Genomic DNA, 25,423 nt, shown 5'->3' on the forward strand with positions numbered 1-25,423 from the left:
TTCTATTAATCCAATTTTGTCATTTGTTACCCTTAATACTTTCCTATATTTTTCACATTTATAATTAAAATGATTTTGAAAAGAGTCTTACTGTTAAGGGATATAGATATCTTGGGAGATAATTCTCCATGGCATTTCTACATGTCTCAGAAACTAGAGGTAAAAGATTTGTTTCCTGATCAGTATGGAAATGATAGAGAAATATCTCCCTCCTGAGTGACATTCTGGGATAGTAAAGTCTTCCCCTTCTCCCCTAAGGAGATTTTCTTACATTCCAGGGTAATAAAGACAATGTTTTCTTCAAGGGCAAAGATGGGCAGGTTTGCCAGCAGCCTCTTACACTTTCAGGATTTCCTAAATCCAAGGTTCCTCCACGGTGCGCTGGGCACCCACCCGGCCCTGTTCTATCTCACCCGTGGGACACAGGGCTCAAGGGGAACCACTAAGGCATGAGGCGCATGCTGTCTGCTGTGCAAAAAAAATCAGCTACTACATTCATATGGGCTTACTGTTTCTTACTGATCTAATTTATGAAGTGTGGCAAGTCGACCTCGCAGCTATGCGGCTGCTTAGAGATAGCTTGACCTCTTGACAGATAACATCCATTTATCCATTTATCTTGTAGAAATTAATTTATATGGGAAGCATTGCCTGAAGCTTGTCTTTAAAGCATGATTTAAATCCGTTAAACATATCAAGGAAATTTTATATTAGTAAATTTTCTTTCATCTAAAAATTCCTATTTCGCATTATATTAGCAGTAGCATTAACTTGGATTTTTTAGCATGACAATGCTTACTACACATAACAGAAAAGTTAGAAAGGATGTCGCATATCCAGGGGATTTGTGGATCCTCATTATAACAATGATGTTGGCTGACAAAAAGATCATCTCACTCTTTTCCTATTATTAAGCAAAAGGTTCTTCAGAGCGCAGACTCTGAGCCAGTTTAGATCCGTATTGGTGCCCTATAATACAACTGGTACCACAGTTGGAGCATCATACTGATTGAGCATTTGAAATATGGCTACTTGAAATTTGCATAGCCAGACTTGATATGTGTAACATGTAGAAAATACATGCTGGGTTTTAGACTTACCGTGAGAATAATAAAATATCTCAATAATTTTATATTGATTAAATACTAAAAGTATAATATTTTAGATATATATTTATAAAAATTATTAAAATTAATTTGACTTTTTAAAAAAACTTAAAAAAAATACCTGTGCTAGGTAGCCTCCAAGATGGCTCAAGTGATTTCTGCCCCTGCCTCCTGGTAGTCACACCCTTGTGCAGTCTCCTCCTAGATTGTACCAGTATTTGTCAGTGTGATCAAAAGAATATAGCAGAAGTGATGGTATGTCACCATTGCGATTACGTTATAGAAGACTATGGTTTCTGTCTTGGGCTTGCTCAGATCACTCACTTGGGGTAAACTTACAGAGTAGACCACGTGTCAAAGAACTAAAGTGTCCTGGAACAGCTACATAAATAAAGTTGGATGAATAAACATGAATCTACAGTCTCACATTATATTTCTGTAAGATAGTGCTCATGTTGATTTAACGTAATCAATTACTTAACTGTGTGATCTTGGGTGAGTTGGCCTCTCTGTACCTCTGTTTTCTCATATTGTAAAATGTGAATTCAATTAATAAACTACATATACATAAAAGTGTTTAGAACATTTGTATATGTAAAAGTATTTAGAATAGTGTCTAGCACATCATCAGGATTCTCATTTGAGAGTGATGTGGCAGGATAGAGTGCAGGGTAGGAGAGAATGTTCCATGTCTAAGTTGTACTATCACATTTCTTACATACCTCCAGCAACAAAATTCCTACGCAGTAATAAAATTTATAAAATTTGCTCTAAAAATCCAAACAGAAAAATGTCTTCAATCTAGCCTTGTAATTTTAATGGTGGTTTTATAGATGCAACCACAACCTTCCTTAAACATATGGTTTAGAGACATTATGTAAACATGCTGTTTGGAAAAAAAAAAAAACTCTATTCATCAGAAAAAAATGTATTGAAACACATTCTTTCAGGATATTTCTTATATCTAAAGGGAAAGCATTTATTATTCATGCTTCATAACACTACAAAGGAGGAACAAATCTTTCCAAGAAGTAACCCAGAAATTAGGAACTTCATGATAACTCAAACATTACATGATTTACCAATCTATGTGGACAATACAATCAACTACAAAATATCAGAATATATTTTTGTTGTGTTTGGCAAGAATGGCAATGTTTTCTAGGTCATAAAAAGTCTCTGTTAAGAGAGCTGAGTTCTAAAACAACAAATTGTGCTTATAAAGCAGTGTGTTTATTTTCATAAAGAATTGAAATGGTTGCTTTCTATTTCTTTTAATATCTTGAAAATTTTTTGAGGGACATAATAGAGATGTATGGAAACATAACATTAATATAGGATGCAACCAGTTATGTATATTGCAAATTTAGTTCCCTACTCACATTTTATCAAAAAATCAACTTTCAGTTTTTCCTCTGAAAGAGTCCTTGCAAAATCCCTACAAAATTTTCCTTTCCTAACTGTTGCTTAAGTTTTCATTTGCTATAGCTGCATCTATAAAGCTATGTTTACTGGTTAAAGGCTGGGTATCTTTCTTCAATAGAGCATCTTTATTTGCAAAGAAAGGGTAACTTGGGTATCCTGGGTACCCTTGTCAAAGTTATGGACATCTTCACCAAAACTTCTGAATTACCATGAGAAATTAAGGATTGTATTCATATACTGTAGTATAGAAGGGTGGATAATGTCAGCAAAATGGTGGAATAAAGACTCTTGAAAATTGTCTCCTCCATGAAAGCAATGGAGAAACTGGTTTTAAAAAATTGTCAGAATTAATTTTTTCAGAACTCCAGAAATTAAGCAAAGGACTGCAGCAACCTGGAGAGCATTTATTAATGGGGAGAAAAAAAACCAAACAGCTGAATTTTGGTAAAAACAGAAAACTTTGTGGCATTTTAACTTGCTGTATTCTCACTTCTTCCACCCCCTTCAACTTCACGGTAGGCTTTAAAACCAACAGCCTGCAATCATGGCAAAGCCAGCAGCCTAGCATTCACAAGATGGAGCAGAAAGAAATCGGATTTCCTTCAAAGCTCATTCTCAGAAAGTTGTCATTATTTGACATGTCTGATGACTCCATGGAAGAATCTACTTACAATGCTGTCTTTATTTGATCTCATTTTGAGCTCACTCAGTACAAAAAGATTTTCCCTCAGGGTATTTGTCAAAAACAATGAGAGGCAATTATTTAATTTTTGTGGCTGCCTGCAGTGGTGTATAACAGTCAGGAAAACAATAGGTTAACCAAAAAGCCTAAAAGGAAAAGCTGGGAATGAGATGTCCATAAGGACATTGAGAAGTTTCAACATATTCCTGAAATTTATAAGACTACATACATGTATATGACTGTACACATACCCGGAACTGTGTGCCTGCTCAGGAAAGATCTAAGAAGGTCCTCAACTCTGTCTGACTACAGATGATTCTACATGAGCAAGAAGTAAAAGCTTAAACAGGAATTTTCAATTGCTGACTGAGCATTGAAGGAACACCTCTAAATGAACACAGAACCCCTTAACAAGGACTGGGAGACTTTTTGGTTCCAGTTGCTTAAGGAAATCTCTGTTTAGACACTCACTGCCTACCAAGCTAATTGAGCAGAGACTTCAATGGCTACACATTACAAAGAAAGTAGACTTCACAGATTTAGCTCAGAAAAGTCACTGAACAATCAGCCATAGCAAGCCCTGAGGAGTAAGGAGAATCCAACTTCTAAAGATAACATATCCAGTTTTTGACAACAAATTATGAGACAGGCAGAGGAACAAGAAAGTGTGGCCCATAAACAAGGGGAAAGAAGCAATCAATAGAAACTTATTTCTGAGGAAGCCCAAACACTAGAATTCCTGGAGAAATAATTTAAATCTGCTATTTTAAGTATGTTCAAAGAACTAAAAAAAAAAAAAAACAAAAACAAAAAAACAAACAAACAAAAACTATGTCTATAGAATGAAAAGGAAGTATAGAAATCAAGTCTTACCAAATAGAGAATATAAGTCAAATCTGAAAATAGATCAATTGATATTATCCATTTTAAGAACCAAAAAGTATGAAAAGAAATGAACAGTCTCAAAGACCTATGAGACACATTAAACATCAATATGTGAACAATGAATGCCCCAGGAGAGGAGAGAGAAACAAGTATAGAAATAATATGTGAGGAAATAATGGCAAAAACTTCCAAATTCAATGAAAAAATAATTTACACATATAAGAAGTTCAACATATTCAAAGTAGGATAAACTTAGAGATCCATGGTTTAGACACATCATGATTAAACTCTTGAAAACCAAAGACAAATAGAGAATTCTGAAAGAAAGGAAAGGAGAAAATATTCCTCGTGTACCAGGGTTTCTCATAAGATTAAAAGCGAATTTCTACGTAGAAACCATGGAGGCCAGAAGTCACTGGGATAACATATTTAAAGTGCTGAAAGAAAAGGACTATCAACCAAAAATTCTGTTCAGAAAAAAATCCTTTAAAAATAAAGGAGAAATTAAGACATTTCCAGATAAACCTGAGAGAACTTACACTATCAAACCTTTCATACAAGAATTACTAAAGGGAGTTCTTCAAGCTGAAACGAAAGGATACAAGACAGTAACTCTAATCTATGTGAAGTAATAGAGTTATCAATAAAGGTAAATATAAAAGAAAGTTTAAGTGTATGCCTTGTTTTCAATTATTTTCTTCTATCTTAATTTAAAAAACAATTGCATAAAGAGTAATTATAAATCTGTGTTGATGGGCACACAATGTATAAAGATTTAGTTTTTAATGGTAATAACAATTTGAACCAGGGGTAGGAAATAGAGCTATATAAGAGACAAATTTTATATACTATTAAAATTAAATTGTTAACCCAAACTAGATTGTTATAAATTAAGACACTATTTATAATCCCAAGGCTACCACTGAAAAACTAAATTTATATATATATATATATACATATACACATACACACCCATTTTTTAAAAGCACTGGACTTGGGGTTTCTGGCCTGGAAATTGTCACTCTGTCCTAAAAAAAAGTGAAAAACTGAACAAACTGAAAAGTCAGCGACTCTTCTTCGATCCATCAGAGAAGGGAGATCAGAGGACAAACTACTGCCTCCAAAACTGCAGACACCCTGGCAAGTACAGAGAATCACAATTTACCAGAGAAGAAATCTCTACAGAAACCAGTACCAGGGTAGACCAATCTGAACTGTGATGAATTGCTAGAGGCTTAGAGTGGACTAGTCTGAGAATAAAAAATTCCAGGGCGTCCTGGTCATAGAAGGGCTCCCACAATTTTGTAAGTTTTACCTCCAAAAACTTAACCCAGCTCTCATACTGAATATCAGAGAAAAATCCCCTTATGTTCCTGGAAGGCGGAGGGTAAAAGAAATCATTCTGAAATAGGCCAGAGCATCTTGTTTTTTATTAACATCAGCCCTCAAGAGAAACTATTGGTGTTTTATCGGGGCTCATTGACGTGGAGGGATGAAAATGTGCAACTAACACCCACTCTAGCCTTCCACTTAGGGAAAAGATGCAACAAAAGCCCACTCTCACCTTTCCATTTGGGGAAAGGGAAATACCCAGTTTTTGCCTGCTCCGGTCTTCGGCATGGGAGATGGGAAATACCCAACTCCAACCCACTCTAGCCATCCTGTCCCACCTAATGGGTGGGGAATGGGACTGAGAAGCACTTGTAAAGTTCACAGTTCAGAGGCACAGGCTCACAAAAATACCATTACCTAATAATAGCAATAGAGAACGTCTCCCCTCCTACCATACCTTATTGCCACATTACTAAAGACCTATTTACTACAGATCCTTTTAACCAGTACACCATGTCTGACTATCATGGGAAAAAGTACAAGGCATACTAAAAAAGGCAAAAACAAAACAAAAAGACAATTGAAGAGACAGGGCAAGCATCAGAATCAGACACAGACACAGACATGGCAGGGATGTTGGAATAATCAGACTAAGGATTTAAAACAATTATGACTAATATGCAAAAGGTTCTAGTGGATACAGTAGAACAGGTGGGCAATGTAAGCAGAGAGATAGAAACCTGAGAGAAAACCAAAACGAATTGCTAGATATCAAAAATACTGCAACAGAAATAAAGAATGCCTTTGATGGGCTCATTAGTAGACTGAACAGAGCTGAGAAAAGAATCTTTGAGCTTGAGGCTATATCAATTGAACTTCCCAAAACAGAAAATCGAGAAGGAAGAAAAAATAAAACAAAAACACAGAACAGAATTTCCAAGCACTGTGGGATAAAACCGAAAGGTGCAACATATGGAAATACCAGAAAGAAAGCAAAGAGAAATAAGAACAGAAGCAATAATTGAAGCAGTAACTGGGAATTTCCCACAAGTTAATGTCAGACACCAAACCACAGATCCAGGAAACTCAGAGAACACTCAACAGGATTAAAAAAAAAAGAAAGAAAGAAAGAAAAGAAAAACCAACATAGGAATACCATATTCAAACTAAAGAAAATCAAAGACAAAAAAATCTTGAAAGAAGTCATAGTAATAAAATATGGCCTATATTACCTATAGAAGAGCAAAGATAAGAATTACATTTAACTCAGAAATTATGTAAGCAAGAAGAGAGTGGGGTGAAATATTTAAAGTGTTGAGGAAAAAAACCCCACCAACTTAGAATTCTGTACATTAATATCCTTCGAAAGTGAAGGAGAATTAAAGATTTCTCAGACAAACAACAACTGTGAGAATTTGCTGCTGATAGATCTTCTTTGAAAGAAATATATTTTTAAAAAGTTCTTCAAAGAGAAGAAATGATAGTAGGAACATGGAACCACATAAAGAAAGGAAGAGCATTAGAAAAGGAATGAGTGAGAATAAATTAAAAACTTCTATTTTCTTATTCTTAATTAATCTAACAGATAAAATTTGTTCATGGTAATAATATCAACAATGTATTCAACTATAAATCTGAAAGAATCAACAAAAACCTCCAAGATCTAATCAGTATAGCAAGGTTTCAAGATACAATGTTAATATACAAAAGTCAATCACTTTTACATATACTAGCAGTGAATAAGTGGAATTTAAAAAAAAGAAAAAAGAGGACAGTAATAAACTCGTCTACAAAACAAAAACAGACTCACAGACATAGTAAACAGTCTTATGGTTACTGGGGAAAAGGTGGTAAGGGATCAATCTGGGAGTTTGAGATTTGCAAATGGTAAGCACTATATATAAAAATAGATAAAAAACCAAATTTCTTTTGTATAGCATAGGGGACTATATTCAGTATCTTATAATAACCTTTAATGAAAAAGAATATTAAAATGAATGTATGTAAATATATGCATGACTGGGACATTATGCTGTATACCAGAAATTGACACATTGTAACTGACTATACTTCGATTAAAAAAAATACCATTTGCATTAACACCTAAAAAAGGATTATTTACCTATAAATCTGACAAAATATATACAAGATCTATACGAAGAAGTCTACAAAATTCTGATGAAAGGAATAAAGAACTAAAAAAATGGAGAGATATTCTATGTTCATGAACAGGAAAATGCAATACTGTTAAGATGTCAGTTCTTCCCAACTTCATCGATAGATTCAGTGCAATGCCAAACCAAATCCCAGTAAGTTATTTCACGGATATTGATAAACTGATTCTGCAGTATATATGGAGAGGCAAAAAGCCTATTACAGCAACACAATATTGAAAGAGGAGAACAAAGCCAGAGAACTGACCTACTCAACAACAAGACTTATTATAAAGTTGCAGTAATCAACACAGTGTGATACTGGTGAAAGAGTAAACAAATCATTTAAACATAATGGAGAGCCCATAGAAATATAGTCAATGAATCTTTGACAAAGGAGCAAAGACCTTAGGTTTGACAATACATTTTTAGACATGATGCCATAGGCAAAATCTACAAAAGAAATAACTGATAAGTTGGACTTATTTTTAAACAATTTTGCTCAGTGAATGATACTGTCAAGAGAATAAGAAGAAAAGCTACTGTCTGAGATAAAATATTTATAAAATACGTATCTGATAAAGGACTTGTACCCAAAATACACAAAGATCTCTTAAAAATCAATAAGGAAACAAATAATCTGATTAAAAACTGGGCAAAAGACCTGACCAGAACACCTCACCAAAGAAAGTGGCATGGCAAATAAGCATGTGGAAATATGTTCAACATTATATGTCATTAATAAATTGAAAATTAAAATAATAATAAGATAGCATAGCTCTATACATATTAGAATGTCCAAAATGCAAAACACTGACAACACAAAATGCTGGTAAAGACGTGAAGCACCAGGAACTCTCAATTATTAGTGGTGGGAATGCAAAATGGTGAAGCCATTTTGGAAGAGAGTTTGGCAGGCTCTTTAAATATATCCTTACCTACGGTCCAGCAATCATGTTCCTTCATTTTGGCAAATCCCTAAAGGGTTGAGAATTAATATTTACACAAAAACCTGCACATGAATGTTTATGGGTTTTTAATGCATAATTGCCAAAACTTGAAAGTAACCAAGTTGTTCCTCAGTAGGTATGGCTAAAGGAACAGTGGTATATCCAGACAATGAACTATTTATTATTCAGTGCTAAAAAGATATGAGCTACAAACCATGAAAAGACATAAAGAGATTTTGATATTGAAGAGGCTATATAAATTTGAAACAGGTAGTATATGGGAAATCTCTGTACCTTCTACTCAATTTTACTATGAATCTAAAACAGCTCAAAAAATAAAGCCTATTTTTTAAAGGGAATTAAAATCGTACACTAGAAAATATCTAATACAAAAGAAGGCAAAAATGGATAAATAGAGAAACACAAAAGACTTAAGACATATGGAAAACAAACAGCAAAATGGCAGATGTAAATCTCACACTATCAATAATTATAGTAGGTATATAAATGGATTAAATAATTAAAAGGCAGAGATTGGCAAATGGATTACAACACATCATCCAACTATATACTGTCTATAAGAGACATACTTCAGATTCAAAGACACAAATTGTTTGAAAGTAAAGCAATAGAAAAACATAGACCATGAACATAGTAACCAAAAGAAAACTGGAATGACTACATTAATAGTAGAAAAACAACTTTAAAACAAAAATTGTTACTAGAGACAAAGAAGAACATTATATAATGACAAATGAGAAACTCCATCAAGAAGAGGCAACAATTATAAACACATATACGCCTCATATCAGAGTCCCCAAATACATGAAGCTAGAGCTGACAGAATTGAAAAGAAAAATAGACAATTCAACAATAACAGTCAGAAACTTCAATAGTATACTTTCTAAAGGGGATAGAACTAGATAAAAGATCCACAAGGACATAGGAGACTTGAACAATACTCTAAGCCAACAGAGATCTGTGGAACGCTCTGTAGAACCCAATACCACCAGAATACACATTCTTCTGAAGTGAACCTGGAACATTCTTCAAGACAGACCACATGTTAAGACATAAAACAAGTCAAACAAAGTATGTCTTCTGACCACAATAAAATAAAATTATGTTATAATCCCCCAAATTGGAAAATTCACAAATAAGGAAGGTTGTTTTAAAAATAAATTGAATTTTTCAGTTTAAAAATCTAACTGGGTATCTATTGCTATGTAGGATGGGGTAAGAAAGGAATAATTAGAAGGTAAGCAATTAGTCAGATTTCAATTGAAAGGGGTAAAATATTGGAACACTTGGAAGAATCTTCTCTTCATATAGTAAATTTATTTTCATTCTCCAAACCTCAATTCAAATATAACTTTGTCTGAAAAGCCTTCCTTGACTCCACCAATGATGGTAATAATAATGTTAATAATGGTAATAAAAGCTGACATTTTTATAGCCTTTGCTATATAACAAGTATCATTCCAAACACTTTAAATATATTTCAATATTTAATCCTCCCAGCAACACTAGGAAATAGATAGTATTATTATTCCCATTTTACACAAGAGGGTAAATAACTTGGAGAGGTTACATAACTAAAAAGTGACAGAGTTGGGATTCAAACATAATGACTCTGAAATCCATGTTCTGAAGCATGACCAACTGAAGTTAGATGTTCCTTATCAAGACTCTCATGGAATCCATGTATACTTCAGTCATTCCATGGATCACAGTATATTGAAAATGCTTACTAGATTTTCTTGTTCCACTAATGATACATTCAATAAACAATTATTCATTTAATAAACCACTATTGAGTACATTCTTTGTGCCAGAAAATATGCCTGTTACTCAAAATAAAATCACATATGTCATATTTCATCTGTCAAAGAGTTTTAGTCTCAAGCAGAGTTCAGCACACTATATAGTTCACAGGCCAAATTCAGCCGGCCACCTGTTTTTATAAATAGATTTTTGTTGAACCACAGCTCATCGGTTTATGCATTATTTGTAGCTTCTTTCATGTTACAACATCAGAGTGCAGTAGTCATTACAGAGACCATTTGGCAGGCAAAGTCTAAAATATTTACTATCTGCTCCTTTTCAGAAAAAGTCTGCCAACCCTGGTCTAAAGAATAAGACAAATAACAAAATCATCAATTACTACCCTATAAAGTGCATGCTATGGTGCCCAAGATACTATGGGAACATAAAAGAGAGAGATCTAGATTAGATTAGAGGGTCAGCAAAAGTTTTCCAGGAGACATGATATTTGAGCTAATTTTTGAAGGCTGAGTGGAGTTAATAGTCAAAGAAGATGAGCCAGACCTATCAGTAAGACCAGGTCATCAAGTTTAGAAATGATCCAAGGAGGCAGAATACTGGCAATAGGAATTAAGAGAGTAAATATGTTTAAGAAATATTAGTTAGTTCAATATAACTTATGAAAATATACCTTTAAGTTCTTATTTCCTGCCATCTAGCACAGCTAATGGTGCATATAGTCGGAACTCACTAAATATTTGTTAACAAAAATATTAAGTCCTAAATAAATGTTTACTAAAATGGGGAGAAAATAATTGCCTTCTATTAGTCCTTAAAATCATTTAACTATAAGAATTTTGGTTTTTTCACCCACTGCCCTAGAGTTAAAGAAAAAAACTTTCCCATTGTTTTCAGTTGTATAGATGTATGTAACATTTAACAATACAGTTTTACAAATGAGAAATGGCTGCAATATGCTGTACCTGGAAAATTCATAGGCAGTTCAAATGGTTGTGGAGACTCACAACCTTCAACATGCTCACACATTTCAGCTATGATCTTCTTAATTTTGAGGCCAGTAATTTTAATCACTTCTCCTGTTGACAAACAGCATTCATTTCCAAACATTTCATAAATAGAACCTGAAAAAAAGAAGAGAAAAAAAAAGCTTTTAAAAAAGAATTCAATAATGAAGAACAAAGTAGGTATCAAAAGGCTCATATGAAATGTTTTTATTCAGTTCCTCTCTTAGCTGCCTACTAAACAAGAATTTAATCAAGCTTGGCAAAATGTACAGCGTGTACCAAGAAAAATATTAGATTTTCACTTCATCCACTGGGCAAAGTGTAAACAATCTTACTTTTGTTTTTATTGTAAATTGAATTTATGGTTTCCTCAGCACCTTTAGTTCATCTTTCCAAGGTCAAGCTACAGCCAAGTCTTCCCCAACCGGGATTTATGGTCTGTTTTTGCTGGGTCACAGAATAAGCTTACATGAGTCAACAATGATCTAAGTAAGTACGGCAAACAAGGTTGTAATACAATCCAACATCCAAAGACAGAGGGATTGCACACTGGGGCTTCATATTAAGAGCATTTATAAGATCTGGTTCTCTTCATCATCGTGAATATAACTTTTTGTCCATTTAATCTCTTGTTTTGACAAGCTGGAAACAACTCTCAATATCTTTAAGGCAATAGGGGGCAGACCAATCCAGACAAACTGAAAAGCTTCATTTTGGTTCAGAATTTCAGTCTCCTTTCTAATAAACCTTTTATCATAGATGCTAAAGCTAGATTTTTCATCCATGTATTTTCCTTTTATATCTCTTGACGGAAGAACAGTGAGCAGTGAAATAACTGGATGATGAGCAACAGGAAAGAGGAGAAGCAAAAGCTCTGGATAATCTACCTCCGGTAAAAAGGGAACAATCCTCAAATTGCACCTCTGGCATATTACCGCTCTACAATGGAGCAGTAAACTAAAGGCTGTTGTAAATAAACACTGCAAAACTGTGGAGTTTGAAACGTCATTTTTTCCTTACCCCAATATGATTTATATCCTCTTTACCACCTTAAAGTGTGAACAGTATGAGCACAAGATTTTAGGTTGGTTGGTTGTTTTTTCTGAAATTTCCTCTGCTGAACCTCCTCCTCATAGGATCCTGCCTGATATATAGCAGGCACCGAAAATATTTTTTATAGTATTAATGGTTATAAAAATTATTAAGCCTGGCATCCAATCTAGCTTTAAACAACTCTGTGATTATATTAGAGTCTCATCAGGGAGCAGGAGGGGTACATGCAAATTAGAACACTTTGAGGAAGTTTTAACAAAGGGGCAATTTGCACACAGACACAGACAGTTCTAGGCAGCACAAGAAAACGTAGATGTCCTGATCTCACTCTTTCTCCACTGGATAATTTGCCAGGGCACTCCAATGCCCAAACCCAGCCAGAAGCCAGAGGACCAGGGAGCTGCTGATCCTCCACAGAAGTCAGCCTCCCAGGCAAAAAGTGGAAGTGGAAATCTAGCACACAAACCTTACTGTCCATTATTTAATGAGGGCTATTTTTGCAGGCATGCTTGTATATCTGCTCCTCATATACATCTACAACTCCCTCCTTTTCTCATATTATTCCTGTAGCTACATGTGTTCATACTTTCATTAATTCCAGTACATTGTGTTGTCAGCCATCTCAAATCCCTTATGGAACAAACTGGGATATTAAAAATAATAATAAATCCACAGTGACATTTTCTTCCAGTGAACTCAGAATAGTTATTTTCTATGCTCCTCATCTGGCAATTAATCACATACTAACATTTTACACCTTCAGTATTATCTCATTCTGTACTTAATTTTCTATGACTTTAGTTTTTATTACTCCCAATTCAATTTTAAGCTTCATGGGAAAAAAAAAAACCCATTACATTACATTCTTGCATAACTACCAAATCATCAACCTCCCTTCCTCATTCATTTCCCAAACTTCAATGAACATCTACTATGTGTCAGGCACTGTAACTGGCAGTAGGTATCAGAGATAAAATGCATGTCTTCCCTGACAGAAACACTGTTCCGAAGACAACAGAAAGTCAACAGACAATTGCAACAGAATATGAGAAAGTTATAATATGGGAAATACAGGGCATTGTAGGGTAAGTTGGAGGCATTTAATTAAGCAATTAGATAGGAAAGAGATTAGGGAAAGGTTTGTGGAGGAGATGATAGCTGAGCCAATCTTTAAAGGAAGCATCACAAGATGTTAGGACAAGAAAAGGAAAGAATATTTGACAAGGCAGTGAGATGTGAAAGAGCCTGATACATTCTGGAAACATCACATAATTTGCTGTCTCAAATATAAAGTAAAAAGGGGGAACTGGTAAGAAAGAAGACTAGAGAAGTAGAGGGAGTCTAGATCATGTAGTGTCTTTATAAAATCACCAGTAAACAGAAAAGCCAATCGAAGAAGTATGAAGCATCCTCAGAGACAGGGCATTTAAATTGTCCGTTATCAGGGTCCAGGAACTAATACCAATTTAATGAGAAGTCGTATGTACCTAGGTGCTTGCTATCCAAAGTGTGGTCTACTGCATCACCTGGGAGCTTGTTAGGATCTTGCCCAGACCCTAGACCTGCTGAATCAGAACCTGCATTTTTAACCAGTTCCCCAGATGATTCATAAGTACATTAAGGTTTGGAAAGCACTGGTCTAGGCAACAAATGTATAATGGAAAAAAGTCTCTGTTTCAGAGATTGTTTCAAAACTCACCAGAGAAGAAAGGGCATGTCATGAAGAGGAAGCACTCAGTATCACTGAAGTAGAGGATGTTGTAAGTAGGGAAAGGGAAGGATTTTAGAGAGCAAAATGACATGTTAAGATTTTACCAGAGTCACATTTCAACTGAAGTCTGTTTAGCTTAATTTCAACGCGAATATCTAATTGTAGATGTAATGTATAGCAAACTGACTTGTTTGGAATGCCATTTTTCTTTCAAAGATTCCATTGGAATTCAAAATTAAAAGATGGGCTTCTGTGAGATTATGTATCAATTCACAAGGAATAGAAGCCAGAGACTTCTAAGAGAAAATCTTGTGCATTTTAGTCACCACACAAAAAGCTTTTGACACTTCAGGTCTCTTTCTAAGGATCCCTCTCCTTTTGAGAAAAGAAAATCACTTTTTTCCAGTCATTTAAGGAAATTTTAGCCTTTAACACTTATCTTTAATTCTTTGTGACTTCCAATTTTCTCCAAGCAAGAAAGCTGTTAATTTATTTTTAATAAAGAGAGAGGTCAGTGACACCCAACTGTAGAAAGTTATGTCCATGAAAGGTGACAAGAACATACAGAAAGTCTCAAATCCCTGAAATTTGAAGGGTGCTTGTACTTTATTATCATTATAATGTCTCTTAAAATACATTTTTCCTCAGTGAAAATATAAAATGGTTAATTTACAAAACAGTCAACTTTCATAATCTCAGAACAAGTGCATATAATGTGCTTAATTGCCTTTTTAAAATTTGCTGAGATGTGTCTGAACTATGCGTTTGTGTATACATAGACATAAGAATAGTTTTCATTTCATTTTTAACCACAAGACATGTATTTTGAATATGCAAATCTTGAATCTATTAAATCTTTACAGACTGATTCTTTCCAAGTCAGAGCATATGTATTCAGGATAATGCCAAACATCAGAGAAAGCTGGAACAAAGCAGCCTGTTTTCAGTGATCAAACATTGCCCCTGAAGGCTGTAATGAAAGAGCCGTGTGCCTTTGAAATCACCTTTTCTGTAATGCTACTTTGCTCAATAAAAATGACACATTAATATCCTTTTATGAGCCCATCCCTTATTTGACAATCCATATAAGCAATGCTGTGATCACTTCGAAAAAGCCAAAACAATTGGTTCCATAGATTTTCTTCCATTTCCTCTACAAAGTTAAAAATGTGTGACAGTCAGGGAAGAGAAAACTCACATCATTTGAAGGCTTTTTTCACTTTACTCAACAGGTACTCATGCCCTTCACTCCCAATACCCCCATTCCAGCCACTTATCCTCTCATCAGCCTGTCAAAGTTCAACCAATCCTAAAGATTCAACTCATATTAATTGTCTTCTTCAAAGCCTTTCTTTATTCCACATCTAAGTAAGATTTCTTTCCTCTGTGCTCTAACAGTACTCTGCATGTATATAGCCCTTATATGATTATTATCCCATCCTGCTATTAGGATATTATTTTCTGACCATTAATATTATGAATATCTTAGAATTTATTGAGTCCCTAGAGATGAAACATCACCTTAACCATATTTATATACTTCTTCACATACACACAGCTAATACAGTTTTTGTCAACTAGTAGGTACTTAATGAATGTTAAATTATAACTTAGCTTTACTGTAAAATGACAATAAATTATTGTGAATATAGTACAAGTCCTTCTACATCAGCAGTTTAAAGCATGGTCAGCACAAGGCTTTGGCATGGGTTATATCATCATTTGGTATGTCCAGTATGAAATGCACAAGCATATGTGAGATTAGCTGGCCACCTTGTGAACTCCCTCGGCAATGAACATTAAGAGCAGGTAATTCTATAATATGAATTTCTGACACTTTTCCATTATGTTTACCATTTTTATGTTGCTAGACTTGAGGGTGAGGCTCATAAAATGATCTGAGAAAGGTTTGGAGGAGTTAGGAATTTACTCTGTAAAGGATTAATATTGTAAGACAGTGTATAGAGAAACACATCTATACAACAGAAACAGACTCACATACATAGTAAACAATCTTATGGTTACTGGGGAAAGGGGGTGGGAATGGATAAATTTGGGAGTTTGAGATTTGCAAATGTTAGCCACTATATAAAAAGATAGATTAAAAAAACTAGTTTCTTCTGTCTAGCACAGGAAACTATATTCAATACCTTGCAATAATCTTTAATGAAAAAGAATATGAAAACAAATATATGTATGTATATGTATATACAGGACATTGTCATGTATACTGGAAATTAACACATTATAATTGACTGTACTTCAAAAAAAATAAAAGAACCATATCAGATTGAGCTTGCTGTTCCTCATAAACAGTTGTGATTATTTATTATTGTTGTTGTTGTTGTTATTATTATTATTATTATTACATGGTCAGTCGTCCATATAAAGAGACTGTCTCCATCCCCTGTAAGGCAAAGACAAAGTCATTCCCACTCACTGCATGAAGAATATATCTAAAAACAGATGAACATGATATTTGAATGCAGTTTGTAAATAAATAAGCATGAAATAGCAAGCTTGCTAGGGATGAATTCTAGCTGGTACTGGATACACCACTGAGAGATACATCTGAATATTGACAGCAAATGCTCTTTCAAGGTCACAAAGACTCTCTTCCCCTTTGCCAAGATACCAATATAAGAAGGGCAAACAGTGGCACCAAGTATTAAGGAAAATGAAGGCCAACACCAGGTACAGCTAAGGCATAATCTCTCTTACTTCTAAGGATATGAGGGTTTTCTTGTTCGTTGGGTGTTTAAGTGTCATCTGAGAAATCAAGCTTGCAGACAGGAGTGTTCTAGAAACTACAGTGAATGTCGGTGAGTCTAAGCCTAGATGTAGGGAAGCAATAAAAGCCACAACGGGTTGAAAAGGCTGGAGCCTAAGAGTCAATAAAGCAGATTAAAATAGTAGTGAGGCCAGAAACCACAAAGTGTCCAATTTTTCAACCATTCTGAGTAAAGAGTGTGGCATTTAAATGACTAAGTTTTAGGGGTTGAGAAAGAGTCACGGTTTCATTCACCAGCTAAAAACTCGATGTTTGTTCACTAGTACAATTGATTTAATAGATTAAATAAAACTGTGCTGAGAGGGTTTGCAAGCTGGTGTTATTGTGGAAGTTGTTGTGGCTCTTTGTGTTAACAAGCAAAGGGACTTGGGATATGTGAAATGAATATCCCCCTACATATCTATAAAACCTGATGATGGTGGAGCAAACTGGCAGTTCTACATGTCTCAACACTATTATTGATCAAATATTCCCCACATTTCACCCAAATTTTAACTCTCAAAATACCATTATAAATAATGTTATAATTTCTTATGTGAACAATGGTGCATTGAGAGTTGGTTTATTGTTTTAGGAATGACTTGGTTTCAAGTACATTTTATATACTTTAATATACTTGCCTATGTTTTATATCCTAAATGTTAAATAAAGCTACTGCAGACCTTTATAGCCATTTAAAATCATTAAACTTGTTCTCCATATCTCATTTAATGAATATAAATATGCTGATTGAATTGATTATACATGGGCTCCAATGCACTATAATGCAATGCATAAAAAATAAAACTTCACTATATTATAAATTTTTCCTAAGTTCATTAGCACTGATCACTTAATTAACCATTCTGTTTATGAAGTATGAAGACTGAAGTTATCTTATGTTCATTGAATTAGATAATAAAAATATGCTTAATTTTCTTTTTCTTTTTTAAAATTTATTTTTATAACAGTTAATTTGTATTGCATTTTATTGAAGTACCAGTCTATAATGGATTGGAAAAAGAAAATAAATTAGACCTTCACTACAGATAATTTGAGAAGCACTTCTCTAAACTGTTAAGTACAAAAATATGACCACATTCAGTGCAAGGAATCAGGGTGTAGTCTCAGGAAAGAGTTAGAATAAAATCTGAACACACTGGAAAAAGGAAAGTTATAATCTAATACACAAAGTCCTAATCAGTATTATTAACTCATCTATCTCAATGTCAACAGCAGCCTAGGCGCCCTGACTAAAAGACAAAGGAATTTTAATCAACTTGACAGTAATAGTTCTAATTACAAATTATTGCATTGGCATTCTGATTTGTACATTATGCTCCTCTGCATTGTATGAGGCAATGCTTGAACCTAACTGAGCCTGGAGTTGATGAATGTACACAGCAAAGTTTCAAATCCAGGAGCAGGTGAAATTCCCTAGGAGATGAATTTTGTGAGTTCTATCTAACTAGCATGCCAGGTATTCTCCATGAGAGAGATGGCAAATATCTAAACTATATTATACCATTTTTCCCTCCCATCAGTAATCATCCATGGCACATTTCCAGCTGAATCCAGATGAGGTCAAATCATCCTCCTCAACTTCAAGTGACTATCCATCAATTGAAGATGGTATGCCAGGTATAAATTATTCCCAGCCCAGTCCTATTCTATGACTTTTCTTGCTTTCTTTAAGCCCCCTTGGGTGATATTTATTTGTAAAGATTTTAATCCTCAGATTTTAATCCTCAGGGCTAATGTAAAGATTTTAATCCTCAGGGCTAATGTACTCTCAAAGGTTTAGTTAAAAGAAATCTGGCAGAAGAATATAGACTCCTTCAATCCATCATTTTTTTCCAGGCAGCTGTCTGAATTGAGGCATAAAACATCTAACCTGATAATAATCACAACTTTATATAGCCCAGTGGCAGCTGTCAGATGACTTTCAACTTCATTTATATTTCTAAGCAAAGTGCCATTAATTCTAATGATCTCTTGAATCACTGAGTCTTAGTGTCAGGAGCTTAAATACCATCTTTTCCTATGAACATATTAAAATGGCTATGTCTTTATATAATATCTCTACCTACTGGTTGTCCAAACTGTATTTGAACACTTTCTTTGATGGAATTCCAATTATTTTAAGGTGACCTACTCTACTTTTGGGTAATTCTTACTGTTAAAAAGCTCTGCATTTCATTAGGTTTAATATGTGCTCCTATAGGATATACACATTAGAACTATTTTTAGCCCTTGAAATCATACAGAAAGCAACTATTTAATTCTTCTACAGAGCAGCCTTAAAATGTTTGAAGACAGCTGTCACCAGTTGTGCTCTATAACAAATCAATCTGGCAAACAACTGAAATACGTTCTGGGTCACTGCTTACAGCACAGGTTGCCCATTATAAAACTGCTTGAAGCACAACTTACATGGATGTCAAAGGCATTCTTGGAGTTGTGCAACAAGGTATCATGCCTCTCAAAAACACACATGCCCTTGACTGTTCCAGAAGAGATTCGATAGTGCCTGTCAGAGATGTTCTAAGCTAGTAAGAGAGATGAAGAGTAGAAAACACTCCTTTTGTATCAGTGGCATGCAACAGAAATTTCACATGTCAAATACTGTCCCAACCCATTGGCCAAAACTTAATCAGGTGCCACTTTGAGCTTCACAAGGGCTGTGCAACATCTTTAGCTGGGCAGCTGTGTTCACAGCTGAAATCTCCGCTACCACAGAAGTTAGAGAGAATGGATATAGTTAGGGGGACAGCTAATGATCTCTGATCCAAAAGGTGAGGAAAAGGCATGTATATTTCATAATTTACATTAGGCTGTATGTGTCTATAAAACTACATTGTCTTATGAAGAAAAAAATGTATATTTTTATTTGAAACACCAAAGACAGGAGGTCTGTTGCTGAGATTGAGACTGCAAGATGAAATTTCAGGGTTGAACTTTATCTCCCTAAAGAGATACAACTGTTAACATACACCCACACACACACATTTCTCTCCATTCATTCGTAGGCATTTAAGTAGGTAAAAATCACAGATAAGAATACCTTCTCCAAAGTCAGTTTCAAAACCAAGGTCCACATTTAATAAATATGTGACTTCAGGCAATGTCTTCATCTGTAAAATGGGGATGGTGCCTCAATTTCTTTATCTTTAAAATGAGGATAGTAATTTTAACTCAGATAGTTGCTTTGAGAATCAAAGTAGATAATTTTTAAGTACATGGCCAAAATCTGGCATCTGTTTAGGGCTCAATAAATATTAGCCATAGTTAATGTCATTATTATTATTTCATATGATATTGTTTAAGACTAAATAATTCAGTATAATATAAACTGGTATGATTTCCTCGGTCAAGATGAAAGATAAATGGCTTCTTATGGATGAGGATGGTGATTTGCCTGAATAAAAGAAATTGATATTTTCTTTGTCTATCATCCTAAGAAGGCAAAAATGATGGAAGTGAAAATAGAAACTTGAGAAGATGTTCTTGGACTGGGAATAAAGATACATTAAAGGTCATTTCCCCCCAGCTTTTATCAATAAACCTTGGTTTGCCACAAATGGGTTTCAAGTACTCCAACATATTGAACTCCTTCTTCCTTGAGATGACCAACTCAGATATGTCTGGGATGACTGGTGGCTTTGCCTGGTGGCATCTGGCTGCAAGTTACCTTGTCTGTGCACCCCAACCAAACAAATACAGTGGACCATTGAACATCACTGGGGTTAGGGTGCCTACCTTCCAGGCATCGAAAAACTGCCTATACTTTATAGTCAGCTTTCTGTATCTGTGGTTCCACATTAAGCTATTCAACATTAACTGACTGCATGTTATGTGCCAAAGAAAAGAACTATGATAAGTACTACTGATACAACGGTGACCAATTGATACGTGGTCTTTAACCTTCATGAAACATTTAACATACTGAAATAAAAGGTATTAATGAAAGAATCATGCAAATATATAATTACAAAATGATAATTACTATGAAAGAAGTTGCATGCACCAGGAGAAAGGGCCTGGGCTTCTAACCCCCATGAATAGTACAACTGTACTATACTTATTTATTAACCTATTCAACAAATAAATATTAAGTGCCAGCCATATTAATCCAAGTTTACAGTGAAGTTCTTTTTAAAAATTTAGATTCAGATTTCTGTTTCTGGGAAGATGGAGTAGGCACACATTTTCCTAACCTCATATATTCCAGACTTAAAGGTAAAGATGCTGGCAATCTAGAAATGCCGATGTGTATAGACAAAAAAAACTCCAATAAGTCCTGTTCTCTCTAGCCAAAAAGTCAGGAAAGGAACAGCCTAGTAAAACAGAAAACTTTTTGACAATAATCACTCTACTCAAGTCAAACTTCACCGAAATTACTTGGTTTCTGATTTTTGCTTCTCCAGCAGGGAGCGGGGGTGCACTGCCTCATTATTGTCTGCTGGGATTAGAAGCCCAGGTTCTCCTTTTAGCCTCTGCTGACACCTGGGGAGAGGATCCTCCTTGCTGCTGAACAGAGTGGGAGCACTGGCTCCTCACCAGGCTTGCACTGATACCACCCTTGATGGGAGGGATACTAGTGTCTCATCTCTCTTGCACACATGGCCTCCAGTTACACTTTCTGGTGGGGTGGTACCTCATTAGGCAATAGAGGAAGTCCTAATTTTTCACTGAGTGTTCTCTGACAGCACTGCTGGAGGGAGAAGAAAGTACACTGTAGTAATGCTGAATGGGGTTGGAAGTCCAGATTCCCCAACTGGTTTCCCTGACACAAGGTGGGGGCTCATTAGCTCAAAAAGATGCAAGTCCCATCTCTCATCTCGGCCTTTTCTGACACCGCCTCAGCAAAGGGTGGATGAGTATCTTATTACACTCCTGAGGATGAGATTCTAGTCTCTACTCAGCCTTCCCAGGTGTAGGTGGTTGTGGAACCAAATATTTTTCGGTAATGTTTGTAAATGCTCTGTATCTTGACTGTATCAATGCCCATATCCTGGCTATACTATAGTTTTATAAGGTGTTACAGCTGAGGGAAACCGGGTGAAGGAGACATGGGATTTCTCTGTATTGTGGTGTATAATTGTGTGGGTCCACAGTCATCTCAAAAGAAAGGGATTAACTTAAATAAATGTGTGTATGTGTGTGCTGCAGGGCAACTTCTCACACCAGTGACAGACTGAGAAAGCCTGAGCCAAACACAAGAACACATGTGGATGAGGAGCAGTGGAGGCAGCCTGAGGAAAATGTATAACCCCCAAACTGCAGCAAATCCTTATGGGAGTCTGTCATGATGGGAGAGACAGAAACAGTAGGTTATACTGGTACTGGAGAAGATGAGAGCCTCTTCCTACCACTGGGACTCCCAGAGGGACTCCAGAGCAGCATTGTCCATTAGACCTTTCTACAAGGATGGACATAACATAATTTGAGCTGTCCAACATTGTAGCTAATAGCCACATGGGGCTCATGAGCACCTGAAATATAGCTGATGGTAAAATGGGGAACTCAATTTAAAAATGCATTTACTTTAATTAATTAAATTTTAAATGGCCACATAATGGCTAGTGGCTACTGTAGTGAACAGCATTTCCTTTTTCTACTAAAAAGAAAAGGAAGCTTATAAGAGAGACTAGGTTTTCCTATTCATTAAGTGCTTCAGAACTTTGGTAATTTGGGCATCCTTACAACACCTTGATTGTCCTCTCATGTTAATGAAGTCAGCAAGACACAACTTAAAGTAGAATCTCTTACATATGTAGTACGTGATGTATGATTATGGCCAAATGGGGTTGATCTGGAAGGCCGATCATTAATATCAATGGGACAGGTATTCCAGAATGTAAAAATACCACTTTTCAGATTTAAACAAATTAACATGTATTAAAGAATTATCTGACATCAGATGTCTTTCCAACATGATCTGAATACAAAATAAAAAAGTCAATGGTCAGAGAAAACTTTAAAAGAATGGATTTGAACTGTAGGCAATATATTGCTATTGTTCTAAGAAAGTTCTTCTAAAAGCTGCTTGCAGGGTAACAAAAGGCAGGAGAGGCGAGGAGATGTGTTAGCAAGTGCAGTGGTGGTGTGAGTATGCTGCAAGGCGAGTCTGAATAGCATGGTAACTGCAGACACTGAAATGGCCCTCCAGGAACTGGTGAAAGAAAAGTAGAAGAATGTGACCAAGATGACTTCCAGACCACAGTACTAGAGCACTAAGAGAAACCTGGTGTACTAACGTGGAAAAGCTGGGGAGGAAACACCAAGCTCAGTTCCTGCTACATTGTTTCTAATGTCAAATGGTCACCCTTAAGCAGAGGTGGTCCTATCTACTACCTCTTAAACAGCTGTTTGCCAGCTGCTGCACCAGAGTTAATTGGGGGAAATTTAAAAATATAGATTCTTGGGCTCATACTCCAGAAACTCGAAATCAGATTCTCCAGGGTAGAATTCAGTATATGTTTTCTTTTTTTAAAGTTCCCTAGTAGATCCCAATGTTTACTTAGTTTTGAGAAATACTGTTACAAAACACTAAACAGGTAAAAGGAAGTCAGGACTACATATGTGAACCTGGGAATCCATAAAAATTTGGGAGTTAGTTAAAATCACACGAATAAAGACAAAACAAAAGCAACTCTGGATAGATCTACTCCAATGAGAGTGAGAATAGAGTATCTGGGATATGCGTGAAAGTAAATGTTTAATATTACAATGTGCATGTAATTTACTTAAAATAATTTAGCACAGACAATGAGATACATACGTAGGTGTTCAGTAGTTTTAACCTATAGCCCTGGGGAAAGGATGAGGAAAACGTTAACATTTGAAGTACACTAATCAGAAATATAAACTCTGAGTGACTAGTTAAAAAAAAAAGATTAATCAGAAGTTCGTATTCTTAAAACAACTACACTTGTGTCAGCCACACTTATCTATTAATAGTTTTCTTAATTAGAACAATGGATATAAGTTTTAAGATCACTTTATTGGTGAAATGCATGGTGTTCAAAATGTGTTGATTAGCTTCATATGTAACAGAGGCACTTCTGCAAAGGCGTATGAGAACCTAGTCAGCTCAATATGGGCCCTAGGCTTCACAGTCCTGCTTCAGCAGCTGATTCAAAGCAGTTTTGTCATCTAACTAGAAGGGCAGCTGTGTCCTGCAGCTAGGATACTGCTGCAGAAGTATGAGATGAACCGTTCATGCAAGGTGCTATCAGAGCATCTAAAAAGACAAATAGCTCGGATTACAAGCTGAAGCACAGGTCATACAATTCTTTTACCCATGATTTCTAATAAACGTTTTACATTTGACAAAATTTCATTGTCTAAGACCATGTACTTCCAAGGATTGAAGGCTACCAATATCTACTCCCCAAAAAAACCCAATAATGGAGAATACCAAACCAATTCTGGTCAGTTGGTAACAAAAGTCATTTTCTCCAGAAAGTCTGGCATGATTTTTTTGTTTCAGTTACTCTTAATGAATAGGATGAAGTTAATATTCATCAATGGGTTTATTTTAATAAATAGGAGCTGCTAAGTTTCACTGAGCATTGAGCCTGTGGTTTTTAAAAACACGATGCCCCCTTGAATAACTCTGCTTTGTTTTTTAAAGGAATCTAAATTAGAAAAACAACTAGATGAAGCCCAACAGTAAATATACAATGCTGCAGGTCACTTGTCAGATGAATGGCATCTATCAGTAGATAATTTCACTGTCAAAATTTTAATGAGAACTTGCAAATGAATGACTTATTGTTCCAAGCAAGAAGAGAATGTTCTTAAAGCAGAAATTAAAATTTCCATTCTTACTTCTATCTTTAGTGGTTTAAAATACTCATTTAAGCTTTAAAGCATGCTGCAAGAAGCAGTTTACTAAATATCATCTTTAAAAAAAGTCATCTTCAAAGTAATGTTATCTGTATACTAAAAACAATTTCCTTAGCTATATTACCAGAAAATTCAGATGTTCTATTTAGTAGTTGACAAAAACTGTATCATATATTAATCCAGAAGTGATCACATAACCTGTCGAGCATTTGTAGTGTAGAAGCACTACACAACACACCTTTGTAGCTATTACATCTGGTTTCAAGAGGAGGCCATGACTTCTTCGAGAGAGCTACAATGATTTGATGAGCTTTGTTGCTGTGAATTCAGCGTCCTGCCTACTGCTAGGTATTGAGTAGCCACTCAGTGTTAGCTGAATAAATGGATATTCTTGGAGAGTTATTTAATCATTTGATTATTTGCTTGTTTCCTTCTATACAAGCATCAGTAAAAAAGGTAACTGCTGATACTGTTATTTGTAAAACAAAGTTTTCTTCCTCTCTTTTTTAATAATCAGTGGATGTAATAATTGCACAAAAACTTTGTGGATCGGTCTCTGCCTCTATAACAAGAGGAGGTTAATTGTGTTGATCCAGATTGCTGTCTTACTCTAAAAAAAAAAAAAGGATTTACTAGAAATGTACAAAATTGCTTAAAAACAAAAAAAGAACAAATTATGAGAGGACAGGCTGTAGAGAAAAAAAAGAAAGGAA

The 25,423-nt window shown here is 35.2% G+C and overlaps 1 protein-coding gene across 4 annotated transcripts in view; it reads right to left on the minus strand.

Moving 5' to 3' along the window:
• Window positions 1–25,423, minus strand: part of THEMIS (thymocyte selection associated) — a 189,255-nt gene that overhangs the window by 102,401 nt on the left and 61,431 nt on the right. For all 4 annotated transcript variants that reach the window (XM_072965848.1, XM_072965847.1, XM_015235764.3 and 1 more), the window contains exon 2: window positions 11,281–11,439. In XM_072965848.1, coding sequence (XP_072821949.1) covers window positions 11,281–11,425 — 145 coding nt within the window. In that variant the 5' untranslated portion in view covers window positions 11,426–11,439. The remainder of the gene's footprint in view (window positions 1–11,280; window positions 11,440–25,423) is intronic.

This window comes from Vicugna pacos, chromosome 8, assembly GCF_048564905.1.
Source record: "Vicugna pacos chromosome 8, VicPac4, whole genome shotgun sequence".
Lineage (NCBI taxonomy): Eukaryota > Metazoa > Chordata > Mammalia > Artiodactyla > Camelidae > Vicugna > Vicugna pacos.